The 18106-nt window shown below is 35.6% G+C and overlaps 1 protein-coding gene across 25 annotated transcripts in view; it reads left to right on the forward strand.

The window, feature by feature from the left end:
- Rims1 (regulating synaptic membrane exocytosis 1) overlaps positions 1-18106 on the forward strand; it is a 468726-nt gene that overhangs the window by 194672 nt on the left and 255948 nt on the right. For 24 of the 25 annotated variants that reach the window (XM_075980581.1, XM_075980583.1, XM_075980600.1 and 21 more), the window contains 2 exons: positions 3833-4046; positions 6506-6517. In XM_075980581.1, coding sequence (XP_075836696.1) covers positions 3833-4046; positions 6506-6517 — 226 coding nt within the window. The remainder of the gene's footprint in view (positions 1-3832; positions 4047-6505; positions 6518-18106) is intronic. The other variant, XM_075980585.1, reaches the window with a different exon arrangement.

An 18106-nucleotide genomic window follows, 5' to 3' on the forward strand; every position in this document is an offset into this window, starting at 1 on the left:
TTAAGAAGGTGAATTTAGAATGGTATGTCAACACAGAAAGTTAAAGTCTCAGACAGATGTTGGTTTTCCTGTCAATAAAGTGGAAATGGTGTTGTCTATTTCACAATGTTATTGTAGAGTCAAATGTTTGTATTTCTTCCGAAAGCTAATTAAATGGATTATCAGTTCTTTTACACCTTTTCAATATTATTAAATGCGTTTAGCTCTATAATTCTGTTGAGTTCATTTGCTATTCAGTGGTATTTGATAAGCTAGAATCTTTTCCTCTTTAATATGAAATGTTTCACACACACAAACACAGCACACACAGACACATATATACATTTATGTATGGAATGTGTGTATACATACATATATATTATACATGCTGTTGTATATATTATATATGTGGAGAAAGGGAAAGAGGGAGAGCAAATATCATGAACTAATTCCACCTCAGCATTAAAAAAAAAACTCAGATACTCCTGAGGCATAGAACTTTCTACATACTTTGAGAATCTTCATATATGAATTTAAGCAATATAAAAGGGAGAAACAGAGAGAGTCTTACACAGATTGATTAATGTGCTTGATGAAGAAATTTACACACGTTTGTATAGCACAACCCATGTGCATACATTTCATATGCATATATGCTTCTGTATATTTGTCCATTAGAGTACACTTTATATTTATCTGACATCCTCTATTGTGATGTATTTTTATCTACAATAAAAGGTTAAAATTTTGAAGATGAATTTTCCTATTCTTTATATTTTATTCAGTTAAGTTTAAACTGAATTTTGATGAATGTTTACGTAAACATTAAATTCATACTTTTAGATAAGAGACTATTTTTATTATCATTAAGTGTGTGTGTGTGTGTGTGTGTGTGTCTGTGTGTCTGTGTGTGTGTGTGTGTGATGAGGTCTTGACTTATAACAGAGGCTGGCCTTAAACTCAATCTGCATCCTTCATCCTTCAGAGTGCAGAGCATATACCTGTGAACCCTCTACCTGGCTTAGTAATGCTTTCTGAGTTAAATATTATACTTTATTTTATTTACTCAGGCTTTTTTTTTTGATTTTTTACTTTTTCCTTGAAATATCTTTTTTTTACTGTTATTGCAAATATTCTGTCTGTCTGTGTTTAATGTAAATAACTCACCTCATTAGAAATCACAAATCATGCTATGTTTGAGTCTGTCTTTTCTAAGCCTCATTTAACTAGCATTTTAACAATCTGGCATGGACATCTTTGTCTGGTACTGATGCTACACTGCATTCTACTTATGATTCCTAATGAGTTCATTATCTCTGCTATCTCCTGCAACAGTCATTAACCGTTCTCTCTCTGTAGTTTCGTGGTTTTATTATTAAATTAAATCTTTTGCCTTTTTTTCTTGAATTTTGTATTTTTCCACCACTGAGTGGAGAAATCATATGTTTTATTTCAAGTATTTTTGTTGGCTGCCTATGTAAAGCATTTAGTTTCACTGTACAACAATTAAAACAAAGTTATTGATCACCGAGCCTCAGTGCCTCCTCCCAAACAGATCTCTTGCATCTGAGTTATGTTACCTTGTCAAATAGTGTCCCTATTCCATTTTACTCGTTATGGACTTTGCACACTTTATTTCCTGCTCCAACGTTTATTTTAAACTATGTTGAAAGCATTTTGCCAGGATTTTATGATTTTATGCGAGTAAATGAGGTCTTTCAGAAATGTTGTCATTATCAACTCGTTTGTTAATTATATGTGTTTCCCCTCAGTATGGACAATGAAAATTATAACTATATTTAAGTTTTATACATATATATATATATATATATATATATATATATATATATATATATATAATGCATGTTGGTTTTTCATTAAGAAGATATTTGTCTTCATTATTGGCCAAATTCTTCATCTCTTATATTTACTAAATGGTTGGAGACCAGTATCATATACAGAAATAGTAATGACACATTATTAAGAAATATGAAATGACTTCTGAACAAACACATAAAACTCCATAATATTGCAATAAAAAAGGATTTTATCTTAGTGGCCAGAACCTCACGTGTTACATATTGTACAAATTTTTTTTTGAGGGCTGCATGTGTGTTTCAGTTTTAAAATGTGTACTTAGTATGCACAAGGCCCTGGGTTCAATCTCAAGAACCATACATACATATACTAAAAACAGAGCAAAAAGATAAAATCCTGAGATAGAAACCCTTTGGATTGATCCTAGTAAAATGTATAGACTTTCCAAGTTTAAATTTTAAAATGTCAAAAGAATTTTGTTTGGAAGCCATTATATCTTAGCATAAAACAAATCCTAAGTGAAGAATTGAAACACTGGCCCTTTAGCCAAATGTAGCCTGCTGTGTCTATTTTCATAAATAAAAGTTTTATTAGAATGTATCCACAATCATTCACTTCAAGCCTATCTATGGCTCCTTTCCTAACAGAACAGTGGAGTTTACAGCAAATACTCTATTTAGTCGTAAAGACTAAAATATTTATTGCCTGACCTTTTGCTGAAAAGTTTACTAACACCCATACTAAATCATACTCTATATTATAGAATAAATTTATAAGAAAACTCTTTCTTAGCCTGTCTTCTGAAACAGTTTTGATTGCTTGTTGATTTGACATAGTGGCCCTGATGGTAAAGGTTTGACTTAGGGGCTAGATAAGTGTTTGTTCTTGATTCCCCTTATGCTGAAATTTATTTCTGTTTATTCAATTGGGGTTATTTATTTTTCTTCCATCCCTCACAATCATCCTGTTTACTAGAAGGTATTAGACTCCCAGGGCTATTTTGTACACATCCTTAGAAATAATCGTCATCCCTGATAGTTTCCTACTAACCCAAACTTACATTGATGGCAAGATGTGAAATGGTGAGTGTAACAAACAATTCATTAACAAACGGACCAGGTATTTGTACATTCATTAAGTTAAAATGCCACATGCATTATTCTTTTATAAAACGAAATTATCTGGCTTGTCAATTGGGAATGCTGTCCACAGCATAATCAGCTGTGTTATATGGGAGTTTATACACATTCGCTTTACGTATGGATTAAGTAGAAAAAGTATCAGTTGGAAAGGAGAAAGTAATGATTCAAGTTCGGCTCAGGAGCTGTTAGAGGTTAAAAAGAAACACATACCATCATGAACCCCCAGTTCAGAAGCATTACTGAGCATGGGCCTGGCTCACCACCTTGTATGTCTGGGGAGTGCAGCTCTCACGGCTCCGTTCTGTGGACTGAAACGTTAACTGCCAGAACTAACAATGTCATCTGTGCATTCCCTGTTTTAGGGAGCACTCAGGGCCAGCCCACTAGCTCAAACGCAGAGATGACTTTGATCAGCTGTTTCCCAGGATGCACTCCTGGTGAGGTGGTCCAAGACTGTCGACTAGTCTTGGTACAACCAACACTCTTCATTCTCATTTACAATGTGGAGAAATCCTTAACCTGGGAGACTCTCTGTAGGTTGGAGGGTTTTCTTCCAATCGATCTGTGTATAGCAATTTAAGACGGAAGGACTTGAATTGATGAACTGAGGAATTTAAGTCTTACTGTAAATGTTCTTTTGGGAAAGGGCTTGCCTTAGCAGCTGTGGATGGTACACACCAGAGTAGTAAAAGTAGAATCTCTTGTTAAGATCAAGTCAGACCAGGGTTTGTGTACCCCCGGATAGATTGCCTGTTTCCACCTTTGTGGGCAAAGTAGATTTGCACGCGCTGCTTTTCCTCCAACAGCTTAACTTTAATTTTCTTTAGGAAAAATTGTTGCGTTGTCTATCTTCCTTCATTTACTTAGTTTATTCTCTTGTCTCTTTTGCCCAGGAGATTGCATCAACAGTTTGAAAGCTATAAAGAACAAGTGAGAAAAATCGGAGAGGAAGCACGGCGGTACCAGGGCGAGCACAAAGATGATGCCCCGACATGTGGAATCTGTCATAAGACTAAGTTCGCTGACGGATGTGGCCATCTTTGCTCCTATTGTCGCACCAAGTTCTGTGCACGCTGTGGAGGCCGTGTGTCTCTGCGCTCGAACAATGTGAGTGTCCTGTGAACGCACCAGGTGCCCACGAGCTGAACAAAGCCACCGCGTTTGCCAGCATGTAATCACTTGCATGGGCTGAGACTAGAGCATGCGTGCAATATGAGCAGGAACACATCCTTCTGCGGCTTGTGTTTTATAGTGATGAACATAGCACCGAATAAGATACTTTGCATATGTGGGGCTTTTTATTTTTATTTTTTTTATATTTATTTATTTATTTATTTATTTATTTATTTATTTATTTATTATGTATACAATATTCTGTCTGTGTGTGTGTCTGCAGGCCAGAAGAGGGCACCAGACCTCATTACAGATGGTTGCGAGCCACCATGTGGTTGCTGGGAATTGAACTCAGGACCTTTGGAAGAGCAGGCAATGCTCTTAACCTCTGAGCCATCTCTCCAGCCCATGTGGGGCTTTTTAAATGATTCCCATCTCAATCCAAAACAATACCTGTCCAAAGCACTTAATTTTCGAATTTTAAACTTAGTATCACTAAGGATTATAAAATCCTTGAAAGTAGCTATAATATATTAAGCAATGGTTAGCTACCATAAATGCAATTTAAGTTTTACTATCAAGACAAATGATTACCACCATATTCATCTCACAAGAAGTGGTAAGATATTCAAGGAAGATATGGAATAAGCCATTTCTATATGCTAGGATTTATGAGATGTATTTTCACCTGAAGAAATTTTCTAATTTTGCTCAAATGAGACCACTGTATTTTGCTGTACCATAGCTTTAAGTTAGCACAAATATTTTCTGCTTTAAGATTCTAAACAAAGAATAAGTAAATTTTAGTGGGACAGACTCCATCCAACACTACAATTTGTGAAATTCAAGACCCTTATTAGCAAGTATCTACTCCAGAATACATTTAAGTGTAACGCGCCTCTTACATTACCCATGCTAGTACAGTAGAATTATATGTAGAAAAATTCAAATAAATTATTTGGCTAAGATCTGTGGTATAGCATTGAACACTTGCGATGAACATTGCCTTAAAAATTTACCAGTATTTAGTCCAAGTATTTATCATGTTGTCTAGCTATGTGCAAAATGTGACATAAACATGTTTTAAATTATTAAAACTTTAACTACTCTTGAAGTTCTTCTAATTTGGAAAAATCAATTAAGATTGAGAACAAACTTCTCAAGTGACCATATATTAATTATTTGGTCATCTGAATTTTAGTAGGATATTCTAGAATTTCTTCCAGGGGTATTAAGACACTGAGTATAATAAGCACATTTTATAGCTTAATGTAAGGCCAGTGTCATCTCTAAACAAGTGTTTCCTTAGCTATAAAACAAAGGCTAGTGATCAACTTTTATACTTGTTATCAGAGTGAATTAAAAAGAATTTAAGCGAATGTCCATGTAGAGAGTTCTTAAGATGTATTTGTTAGTCCCTCATCCAATTTTTAGCGTTTGTAAGTGCGTCCTCTGGGACGGGTTTTGCAGGTGGGTCCTGGAAGTGATTCCAATACGTTCCAGTCTGAACTCTGTTGGCAATACAATTAGTGCATGCCAGCAGCGGGTTAGTGCTGCCTGAGTACCCACAGCTGCTGAAGCTGTTAACTTCCCACCATAGAGTTGAGGCAAGCCAGCTGCCACACAGCTGATCGCTGGTATATTAAAGTTGATAGGGTCAAATTCAGGTTGTTTAAAGAAAACTGAGCTAGGAAGTGCTTCAATTCTTTGATACAGATACGGACGCATGCTTTAGTCCATTGCTCTTACACTAAAATTACCCCAACTTGAAATAAATATTTAAAGAAGTAAAACTAAAGAAGGTGCAGCTTAAAATTTGTCTTATGGGTAAGAGAAAAATAGCATTTAAGACTGTTTTCTCTTATGATAAAATATTGAAATACATATTAATAAATACTATTTTTACTGTTATGGGATAAGTCATCGTGCCTAAAGTACTTGTATTTCTCCAATTTTGATATATGACATTTCATTAGATATTCTTATAAATTTTGTCTCTAACCATTTTCACTGTAATTTTAATAAAATTTTGGTATTGTTCTATGTGTTTAATAAAGTATTTTCAATAATAGGAGGTAGCATGTGGCAAACTGACATTTTTTTTTCTGAAGATTTCCTTTGTTTTTGCTTTGGAGATACTGCTTGCTCTCTGAAGCATATTGCTGTTGATTGATAACAACTTTGGGATCTTTCGGGCCCAGCCTCCTGAGAGCTAGGATTGCAGATATATATCAGGATGCCTGACACCAAGTAATACTTTAAATGTAGGACTAGTCTGAAATCTAAAACTCAGGAGAGTGGGCTCAGTTCTCACATCCAGCATGAGCTTTCTGTGTTTTAACCCTGGAGAAATGTATTTGTTGCATTGACATCACTTTATTAATGCGAGGCTCATTCTTGTTTCTCTCTCTTTCTTCTCTCCCTGCTCTGCTTCGTTGGATGTTTTCCCAAAGGAGGACAAAGTGGTTAGAATCCATGCTTTCTTTTCTATGATTTAATATACTGTATTTTTTTTGTGAACTTGATTAAGTGACAGTTGCATATAATTCTGTCAATCACAACATTTCACAACTCGGTTTTACAACTGGAGGAGCTCATCCCTAGTTTTCATGAAAATGAAACGGAGATGAGCATCCAAGAGCCCAACAGAATTTTACATTTGTATATCAAGTTTGGAGAGACGGAATTCATGGAAATAGTGAGATTTTGCTATATCACCAGCCCATTGTCCTTAGCTCCAGGATTTTGGTGATTATTCTGTTTTAGGAGCTGTAAACTCTAGAGGGCTTTCACCTCGGAATACCTCTTAGGTGTGAAGGCTGGTGATTTGAAACTCCACTGCAGAAGGAGACGAGGTACACACACGTGGTACAGACAAGAGATAAAATGCAAATCAAATATAAGTCAAACCAAAATGGTGTTGCTTTTCAAGAGAACACATGACATGAAAATTGTCAGGCTGAGCCCCATCCTGCCCCTTTCCTCACCCTTGTGCATAACAATTGCTTCTTGAGCCTAGGAGATCACCTTTAACTCCTATTACTGTAGAACTCACAAAGGCTCTTTGTCTTTGGGAAGTGGAGTTCAAGTGGCATCTTCCATCAGCATCACCTCTGTTCTGTAAACCTCCCTCTCCTGTCAATTATAACTTCCTCGGGGCTCATTAGTTTATCCAAGTGACAATGAGGCGATTAATACTTTGGATTAAACGTCATTTCAGCTGCCTTTGTTAATATCTTTCTAATGTAAGTGATATACAACAGTACATGATGAACAAGCTTGACATTTAACTGAACATTAATCTGTGTCTGGCCATCAATTTTTCCATACAAAAGAAACCACTTTGAAAATTTATTCAGCACAGTAGATTTTCACTAAATGTTTTGCCTCGGTTATTGGTGTGTGGGATCACTGCTATAATGAACGATACATCTCATTAAGCAAAATAACTGGATAATCATACACATAGAATTTAATAAATGGTATCACGTTGGACAAGTCGACATTTAAAGTGTAGACTTGAATTACATCGGAGAGTAAAATGGTAAGTTTGTAATCGTCATGTTGTTCAGACTTGATATAAGACCTGGCCAGGAGCATCATCATCCCTTCGACCTTCTTCCTTGGTAGGTTGTTTTGGACTTGCTGTGTTTGCTGTGATTGTTGTCTGCAGAAGATAATCCAGGCAGGCTTTATGGTTGCAATGGAAATACTGTAAAATACAACCACCTAAAACTATCGTACTCACTTCGATTGGAGAGTATACATTAATTCACCTGTGTTTAAATTAATCAGTCAACATTACTCTGGACACTTTCAGCCTGTGATCCACTGATTCGGTGGATCAAATGAGCCCGTCTCAGGATAGCAACACCAGATTTTGTCCACAGGCATGTTAAGGAGAATAGCTGAGTGTTTTTTAAAGATTTATTTAAGTTTGCGACTGTATACGTGTATGTACATACATGTGTATTCATGCACACATGTACAAGAGAGCCAAAAGAAGCCAGAAGAGAGTATCAGATTTCTCTTGGATCTGTAGTCAGAGAAAGTTGTGAGCTGCTTGAAGTGTTTGCAGGGACTGAGCTCTAGTCTGTGTAAGAGCAGAAGCATTCTTAACTATTCTTAAGTCCAGCTAAATGTTAATTATCTTAATTTCCCCATAACTATTTGAACTATTGTTTTAAATATTATCCTTAGCCTAAGTCACATGTAATGGTAACTTGGAAAACTGAATTATGTAAAAGAAAGAGCGACGATACAGAATGACTTTGATGTGGGCCTGTGTAATAGCTTATAATACAAAATGATTTTGTGCCCATATATACTTTCATTGGCAAAATTAATATCATGCCTTTATTTTGTTGAAAACCAACGCTCTTCCAAATCTAAAAATTAGTGATATTATGAAAAATTTCCAGAGCCTGTTTACATAAATTTTATGTTTGTTTTACTCCATTTAGTAGCAGAGAGTGGAATTTGCATCACTCCCTTGATACTCACAGTGTCTGCTGGGGAATCAGTGGAATGATTCATCTGCACTGAGTTCCCTTGTGGTTTCCTCTAAATCTCCATCAGTGCTCTAGTGCGAAATAGTGGGTTATGAATATAGTAAACAAAATGAGCTTGTTCCTTTCAAGTTCATCCAATTTTCCAAAAATGTGTCAGGCTTTATATTAAGAATAATTTATAAAAAAATACATTGGCATTGTTTTTGGTATTCTCTCAAAATGTAAAAGCATAGCTACATATCTTCTAAAATGTATATATTAAATTACTTACATATAGTGCTTATTATAATTGATACTATATAGCATATATAATTATATTGTTATGTACTATAATAGTTATAATGAGATGCTATGCTGAGGAGTCACAATTTTTAAACAATTCTTTGTATTAAATTTTCATTAGTATTTATAAAAGTTATGTTAAAGGTTATGTTGATGAAGCAGATGTCCTTTTGTTTTCTGAAATCCTTATATTAGTAAGGTTCACCTTGAAATGGGACAGTAACAACTTAATATGAAGCTAGCTTTATCATGAGGTCTCATTTAAAGGATGGGTAATTCTTAAGAGAATAGAAACGACCCTCACACAGATATCCACACAAGCACTCTGTTATTTAAGTAGAAAATAAACAACTTCGGAGTTTTCCCCTTGCTAGAATTAAATGCAAGCAAGCCAGAAAATTGCAACTATTTTAAACAAGTGATATGATTTGCATGATTACATTAAATATTTATTACTGTGAAAATACACCCAGAGTTGTCCATATTTAGTCCATAGGTGACGAGACAGAGGCTTGTCGTATACAGCCTTCACTCATTTGAAGAAGATGATTTTCAAGAATTTACTTGAGATCTATTTATTTCCTAGAAGCTTTGTATTTTGTAACATTTCTCTTAAATGTATCCCCCCCCAAATACATATATACAGAAGATATATCAATAAAAATCTTAAGTTATACGAAAGGAGAATTTATACTGTGCAAATCAGTTGGTTAGAGTTCTCAAGTTTTGTCTGCTTTTATTGAAGTTACCCTAAAGAGAAAACAATACATACATTACAAATATTTATCTAGAAGAGGTTTAGGAAAGCAGTGAATTTGCATGTGTCTGTGTTTGTGCCTGCACACTCATGTGTCTACGCATGTGTTTGTATGTGCATGTGGTGTCCAGAGGTCAGCACTGGATGTCTTTCTCGGGTCCCCCTTTGTTTTACTTTATTTTTGATAGTGTCTCACTGTGTAGTCCTGGCTGCCTGGAATTCTAGACCAGGCTGGCCTGAAACTCACAGAGACCTGCTTGCCTCTCACTCCCAAACGCTAATGCTGAGATTAAAGGTGTGTGCCGCGGTACCTGGCTCTAATTTCCTTTTTGAGGCGCAGTCTCTGATTAGATTAGATCTGATTCTGCTAGACTACATAGCCAGCAAGCCTGAAGGATCCACCTGTGTGTATATGAGGAAGAGGATTACAGCCACATGCCACCACCCTGGCTGTGCATGTCCCTATGTTTACGTGGTAAGGATTTTACTGAAGGAACTGGCTCTCCAGCTCCCAGTATCTAGTTCTCATATTGCATAATACAAATATGTTTTAATACTTTGACTCACTAGAGGCTGCAATATAGCTCAGAAGTTAAGGGTACTGGTTGTTCTTCCAGAGAAAGTGGGTTCAATCCCCTTGCCTGCCTTACAGCTCTCAACTGTCTGAAGCTACAGTTCCAAGGGACATATCGCCCTCTGCTGGCCTCTGTAGGCACCAGGCATACTCATGGTAAAAATAAATGAGTTTGGTTACTGTTTTTTTAGTTTTTAGTAGTTCACACTCAATACCACTATTCTGGAAATATTTGATAGTATTCAAAAAGCATTAGGAGTTTATTGGCTTTCTTAGTTTTAATCTTTCTTCCTTGATTTGTCTTTCAATAGTACAAAATATGTTTCCGAAAATTATAAAATTCCATAGTAAGACTAGCAAAGCTATACCAAGCTATAGAAAATGAAAACTTTCTAGTATAAAGAAAGGAATGCTAACAATTTTCACGGAGCTAAAAACTAAGCTGGAAAAACGACTGAGTTTTCTCTTATGATGTTGCCAAATTTCTGTTTCTAACCTGGTTGTAGGATTTTTGGGTCTTAAGATAACTCCACATTTTACTTCTTGAGAAGTTCCAAAACTGTTTCCCAGAGAAGAAAGTTGTCAATTAGTCCAGTTTTGGTCACTGTTTGTCATTATGTTACTATTGTTCTCTCTCTTGCTCTTCCTCCCTCTTTCCTTCTCGACGCCCCCCACACTGGTGTGTGTGTGTGTGTGTGTGTGTGTGTGTGTGTGTGTGTGTGTGCAAGCGCGCGCGCGCGTTTATGGGTATTTATGGGTAGACCTCCACGTGGAGGATAGAGGTCAACTTCAAAGATACTTCAAGAGGTGAACACCTTGTATTTCAAAATGTGTCTTACTGGGGTCTTGCCCATTATTCGAGGCTGGCTGGCCAGTCACCCTGGGGATCAGTTTAGTTGAGTCTCCAGAGGACACCATGACTGACATTTTTACAGGGGTTTTCAGTTCAAGTACCTTCATGCTTCTGTGATAGATACTATAGTGACTGAACCATAGCCTTGGAGCCCTGGCTTCTTTTTTTTATTATTTTCTTTAAATTAATAACATCATGTATGAAGTGAAATTATATCTCATTCTTGTTTTCATAAATCTATTTAACCATAGATACATTAGTTTGATAGCTGCAATAGTTCAATTTGATAGTGCTATAATTTTCTGCTAATATGTTTCTGAGTTAAAAATTCCTTGAGCACATTCTTTTCAAAAGGCTGACATATTCGCTGCACTGGGAATTGGTTTCTTAGTCAGTGGAGTCAGGTACCTGTTATCCTGGCACCTAAGGGCTGAAGCAGGAGGACGGTGACTGAAGCAAGAGCTTCTGCTCTGTTGAGTTTGATGCTGTCCTGAGCTGCAAGAAAAAATCTATCTGCCCCTCCCCATCAAAATCACTTTGTTCAGAAAAGTTTCTGTTGAATTTGTTAGATCACCATTTTATAAAAGCTGTTCAAGTAGACTTTTCATAGCTCTGTGCTAATTCATTTACCCTTGTATTCGCTTTTATTCATTTGTTTATTTTTTATATCGAGTCATATTCCTAATTACTTTTTAAAAAAATCATCTGTCTTTTCAGTAAACATAATTTTGTTGTTTATGCATACCAATATGCTTTCTGATCAGTGTAGTGTAAAAGTTATTCATTGTTAAAAGAATCAATTGCATCCCATCACTAAGCTTAACCAAGCAGCCCAGAAAGTAATTATGATGATGAGGAATAAAGTTCTTTCCCTAGGTAACATGCACTCAGTCATTTACTTATTTATTCTAGGACTTGCAAAAGATTTTTTAGCATGAATTGTTAAATTCGGTATTTAATATAAAATACATAAACCCTTTAGTCTACTAATGTGGTCTTCAGTTAATGCAGCTTAAAGGTGCATATGTATATGACGTGTGCATTTGACTGACATTAATCATAATATTTATATATTATAAATTTTTGAACTATTTTACTAAGGACAAATTATGTTTTCTCACTGATAGTGTGTATGTTGATGATGATTGAACTGCACCTTTAATCAACATTTCTGAGTACTCAAGCCATTCAGTACCAAATGTATCTTTTACCCATTTGCATAGAAGCTGTAAGTCTGATAGCTCATGACCTCTCCTGATAGTGTTTATTACAGCAGTTTTAAAGATATTCCTAAGACACACCAACACTGTGTTTGCAGAATATAGTCTAAATTTCCTGCAATTTGAAAATAGTTTAACTTTGAAAGACGTGCTCAAAATCTCATTACTATTAACTTGGAAGTATATTTGGAACTTAATATATCCTTGGTTTCATACATTCCATTATAGTATTTAGCAAACAACAGTATAAATTAACAATTTATTTAATTGTGTAATTTGTCTTTCTAATTCTTTCTGCATATAGAAATCCTTCCATAGCAGGTAGTATTACAAATCTTTCATTTACTTTGCTTTATAATAGTAGAGAAATAATTTTGTGTGTTTAATCAAGAGCATCTTTGTTGTGAAATAATTTATCTCCATAAAATTAATCATGCTTTTATTGACACTAAAGTGCTATTGCAGCAGATTACTCGGGTAAAGGTAGAGAAATACATCTTCCATGGAGAAACATGCTTTGTCAGTCTTCAGTTAATTCCAGGGATTTTAACATGTGTGTGTACTTTAAACTACATAACAGTTGACCAACCATGACAGTCATTGAGCCATGTGTACACTTCAAAAAGTCAATACAAGCAAGTGTGCATATCATAGTCACAAGAAAATACCACTCAGCATGTATTTGAAACCAAGGTGATCTTCAAATGAGTGCATAAAAGTAGTCAATTCAAACATCACTGGGACATATGACTGTAGCACTATTTTAATTTACTCAAACTAAGACTTTTTACTTTTAAATCTGATTGTATTTTATTATTATCTTATTAATTTGTCAAAATTAGTAATTCCCTAACAGTCTTCCTAAGTCTGTACATTTCATTTCTTTTTGATATTTACAATTCCTATAGACACCAAAATTATCATCGTCCATCTAGAGAACATTTTGAGAGTCACTTGTATGGATTTATTCATCAGTTGGTTAGATTAGCTGTCAGCTAACAACTACCAACGTCCTTGAATTTATATTGTTCTTTATTATTGCTGCCTGGAGTATCAGCCTCCCCACAGTATAGGACCTGATAGAAATCCATGACATTGGTGTATAGTAGACTTTTCTACCTAAGAGGAACAGATACATACTCTCTATGGTTTCCTTCAAATATTTTCTTTATTCATCTTTTGCATTCTTCATCCCTTCTCTCATTCTTGATGGTTTTTTTCTAACTCTGTTTTTATTCTTGATGTTTCTCCTCTAATTTTCTCATTCTCGATGTTTCCGTTGTAATTCTCACATATTTGATGATTTCTTTCTTACTTTTTCATTCCTGATGTTTTCCTTCTCTCTCATTCTTTATGTTTTTCTTCTTGCCCAATTTAACTTTATCTAACACTTCTACTCTTTTTCTTACACCTTATACACCCCAGCAAAACCTTTCAGGCAATATAAAAATTACAATGTAGTCACATTTTGTTTTTCAAGTGAATGATTACAATGAATACAAAACAAACAGTAAAAAACGCACTATCTTATATCCCTTAAATGATTAAACTGTTTAAATATTATAGGTGAAAACAAACTGTGCCAAGAACCTATGTACATTCATACCCAAGCAACTTGTTATAGATTAACAATGTAGGCAAGCAAGTTATTCTTCCCAGTCATATCTTTTACTGGCAAGCTGCATTTTACAGTTACAAAGAAAGGGCCAATTACTGTGTTACTTATCTTGAAAGGTAATCTTATAAGGAATCTTAAATGAATCACAAATCAAAACTTATTTTATATGAAAAAGAACCAGTCAGATCTACTTTAAAACTTTTGGGTGCATACCTACTCATCTGATTTTTATTGAGGGCAGAAATGGGTATAAGGAATTAATCATCACATTTTAACATCAACCAATCATAGCAAGGAAAGTAAATCAGCTAGTAACACTTGGGCCACTTTGTGTTTTGTCCTCAGCTATCTGTTCTTGTGAATTTGAGATTGTTTTTTAGGGTTCTTCATCTCTATTATCAAGATATCTAATATAACCTGAAGGTATTTTAAAGCTTTGTTTCAGCTGATGATGCACACCAGATCCTGTGACTGTTTCTTTCAGCATTAAGAGAATTAGAGATAGTCTGGCTTCAGGGGAATCATTTTTTTTCTTAATCATTATCTTGGGTTAGAGCCTATACAATTCCTTAGATGAAACTCATAGGCCCTGGCGGTGTAGTATTTCCTTGTATTTATTTTTATTTATTAAAACTCTGTATAAACTAACATTATTATTATCAATTAGATAGCACACCTTGGGGAAGAATCATCTTCTTGATGATTGACAGATAAAGTGTCCAGTAGAGTGGGATTTTTCCATGAGATATGCACACTACATTACAGGCAGTGGGGAGTCTCCCCATACTCATTCAACCATGCCAGATACCAGAGATAGGTAGCAACAGCAATCCTATAAATGCACAGCAGAAGCAAAAGACATTCTGGTGTAGAAGGAGGCAGTTTGTTTGTTTCCTGGCTGCCCAGAAACTGAAATAATCACACAGAAACTATATTATTTAAATCACTTCTTGGCCCATTAGCTCTAGCTTCTTATTTCCTAACTCTAACAATTGATTTAACTCATTTCTATTCATCTGTATATCACCTCATGGCTGTGGCTTACTGGCTAAAGTTCTGGCATCTGTCTTCGGCAGAGCTACATGGGTCTCTCTCTGAATCTGCCTCCTTTCTCCCAGCATTCAGTTTAGTTTCCCCCACCTACCTAAGTTCTGCCCTATCAACAGGCCAAGGCAGTTTCTTTATTCACCAGTGGTATTCACAGCATACAGAGGGGAATCCCACATCATTCTGGGATCTGTGGTCTTGAGACCTTTCCTAACCAAGACTGACCATTCAGAGAGTCTCCTTCTGGTGGACTGACACCTTGATCTTCAGTTGCCACCTGCTGCTCCTCTAACATGGCCACCTGCACTTTCTACTTTAATAACTTCTGTAGCTCCATTAGCGTTAAGATGCTTAGTAACTGATCCAGCTAATGAAAGTCTGATTACAATGCAACTTCAGTGTCCTTCCCCGTGTGGGATGCTCTCAGAGTGTCTCACAAAACTAGTTCTCTCCATCTTTTCTATTTATTCCTTTACAAGACATTTTACTCCTGTTGGGAAACCTTTGCAGGTTTGTATTCCATGATGAACATGTCATTTGACACACCATAGCTAAATTGTATTTCTTGGACAATGATAAATAAATGATGTTTATACATGTGATAAGTGTTAATATTACTAATATCTATTCGACTATTCTTCCTGACAGCACCTCTACTATCATCTTATTTAGGTAGCATATAAATATTGTCATCTGAAGAGGTGGCATTTCTATTACATGCCAGGATACAATTTTTTTTTTGATTCTTCAATAGCTCTGCCTATCCACATTCTTCTGGATGTGTAGAAACCAAAACATTCTTCCCCATTTGTTATTGGTTAGCAAGTACATACTTCTCATTTTCTGTCATTTTTCTCTTTGTTTTGTTTTTCATCTTCTGTTTGTTTCCAGTGTTTGATAACCTTAAAGGTAGAATATTAAGTGTATTAAATATTATATAGAAAAGGTACCAGGATGCCTAAAATAAATCAAGAAATTTTATAACCAATCCACCTGAATTTTTATCTTTTAAAAAATACCTTTTTTAAAAAAACAAAACATTTTTAAGACCTTTAAAAAATTGTTTATCTTCATGATAACTGGGCATAACAAAGCCATAACCTATGCTTAGCCTTTGCTGAATAAAGACGTGCATCCAGTGCTCAGCTGAAGTGATTACCTTCTTGGCCATTGTTGGGCCTGTTGGTACTCTTAGTAGGTAAGATTAGGATTAGCGGTTAGGGTTTAATGTTCGGGATAGTATCAGGGCTTAGGGTTAGGGGTTAGGGGTTAGAAACAGGGTTTAGGGTTAAGATTTGAGATAGTGTTAGTACATAAGCTGAGTTTTCTATGTATGTCCATCCTTCCTATCTTTTTCTTTTTCTCAGCTTTACCCTTTTTCTCAAACTTTCAAAACTGGCTTTTGCATGATTATCTTTCTCAGTGCATTCTGTATCGTCTGAAAGCCAACTTTTCTTACATCAGATTTTCCTATTTTTATGAGAAAAAAAGTCCTTCCAAAAGTTTCACAGATTTTATTTTTCCTGGAAGTTCATCAGATATTCTTGTGAGCATGTAATGAGTAGTACTGTTTTGTGGGAAACCAATTGTTCCCATTTTCATTCATGTTTCATCTTTGAAATTTGAAAGTGTCCTTTTTCTAAATTCCAGTTCTAGACAAATAAAAAACTCATTTTTTGTGTGAGTTCCATTCGTCAACTTCCTGAAGAATGAGAAAATGGTGCCATGGAAACGAGCCACACAGAAGGAACCAGAGAGCAAATCTCTTGGTTCTCACTGTCTCTTGCTCTAGCACTTCTGTCTTCTTCCCTGTTTGTGTGAGTGTATTTAGTTCACTCTCACGGCTGCGTTAGTAATGCTTCCATCCAGCTACTTGGAGTGCCCCTTCCCTCCTAATATCTCTAGCACTGTTGCTAAAAGAGGACACCAGAAGGCCTCAGTCTGGGCATCTAATGAATTAGTTGACACTCAGTAAGCACCTGTGGTGACTCAGTTGCCAAAATGCTTGCTATGCAAGCACAAGAGTCTGAATTTCATCTCCAGCCCCCTCATTATAAATAATAAATAGGGAAATATGTGTAGCACACACCTATTAATCCCTGCACTGGGAATTGTATGGTTTACCAGTCTAGCTAAATCAGTGAGCTCCAGAATCAAGAAGAAACCCAGTCTCAAAAACTAATCTGGAAAAAAAAAACTAATCTGGAGAGTCGTGGAAGAAGATTCCTGACCCTGACCTCCACACATGTAGAACAACATGTAAAGACACCTTCCTCCACAAATATGTACACAGACAAAAACGTCACACCCATACATGAACACTATGTCACACATACAATACTAACTCTGTTTCTTACTATAAACTCTGGTTCATTTTATACACTATTGTGACAAATGTATAGTCTATGATATAAGATGCACAAAGCAAAGGAATGCTTGAGTGTATAATCCAGATGATATAGTATCTTCTCTCTTCCCTCAAATGACCTTTCCGTGACATTAAAATCATGACAGTTGGACTCTCCACGTTTTGGGTGCCTTATCCACTCTAAACATCTCCCATCTATGTTCCTCCCATGCCCATTGCTGTTTGTTCATCCTGTCCATCCTTTCCTCTAGTCATACTTAACATAAATATGACTTTTATGAAGCAAAGTTCTCCTCTTGAATAATTTTAGCATTTCCCATTCTTAAACTGTCTTCAGGTCTCTATGCAAGCATTGCCTTAAAAGGGCCTCTATCGTTACTCCATTTAAAATTTTAGCCACCTGTCATAAAACATCACTTTGTATTTGTCATATTTAAATTTTCTTCAGAATAATGCCTTCTGAAATATATAGTTTATCTATCTATCTGTCTACATTTGTTCATTGTTATCTTTATGAAGATGAGAACTGTTTTACTGCCATGTTTCCAATGCCAACAAAGTTACATGGCAGGGGTAGACTCAAAAATTGTGACGAGTACTGAGGAATTCCTAAGCTCGAGGCTTATAGATTCAGCTTCATGTGGCCAATGAAATGTATAATTTACCAATTGCTACAACCTTCGTTCCTTGAGAAGTCCACTAGCTGTGGCATTGTTGTATTTTTTTATTCCATGGGCACTGTTAAAATAATGAACTTTTTAGCATAGAGCAGTATATAAAGGCATACCCAGCTATGAAAGACTTTTTGTTATTTCTTACCAATT

This window comes from Microtus pennsylvanicus, chromosome 7 (assembly GCF_037038515.1).
Source record: "Microtus pennsylvanicus isolate mMicPen1 chromosome 7, mMicPen1.hap1, whole genome shotgun sequence".
Classification (NCBI taxonomy): domain Eukaryota; kingdom Metazoa; phylum Chordata; class Mammalia; order Rodentia; family Cricetidae; genus Microtus; species Microtus pennsylvanicus.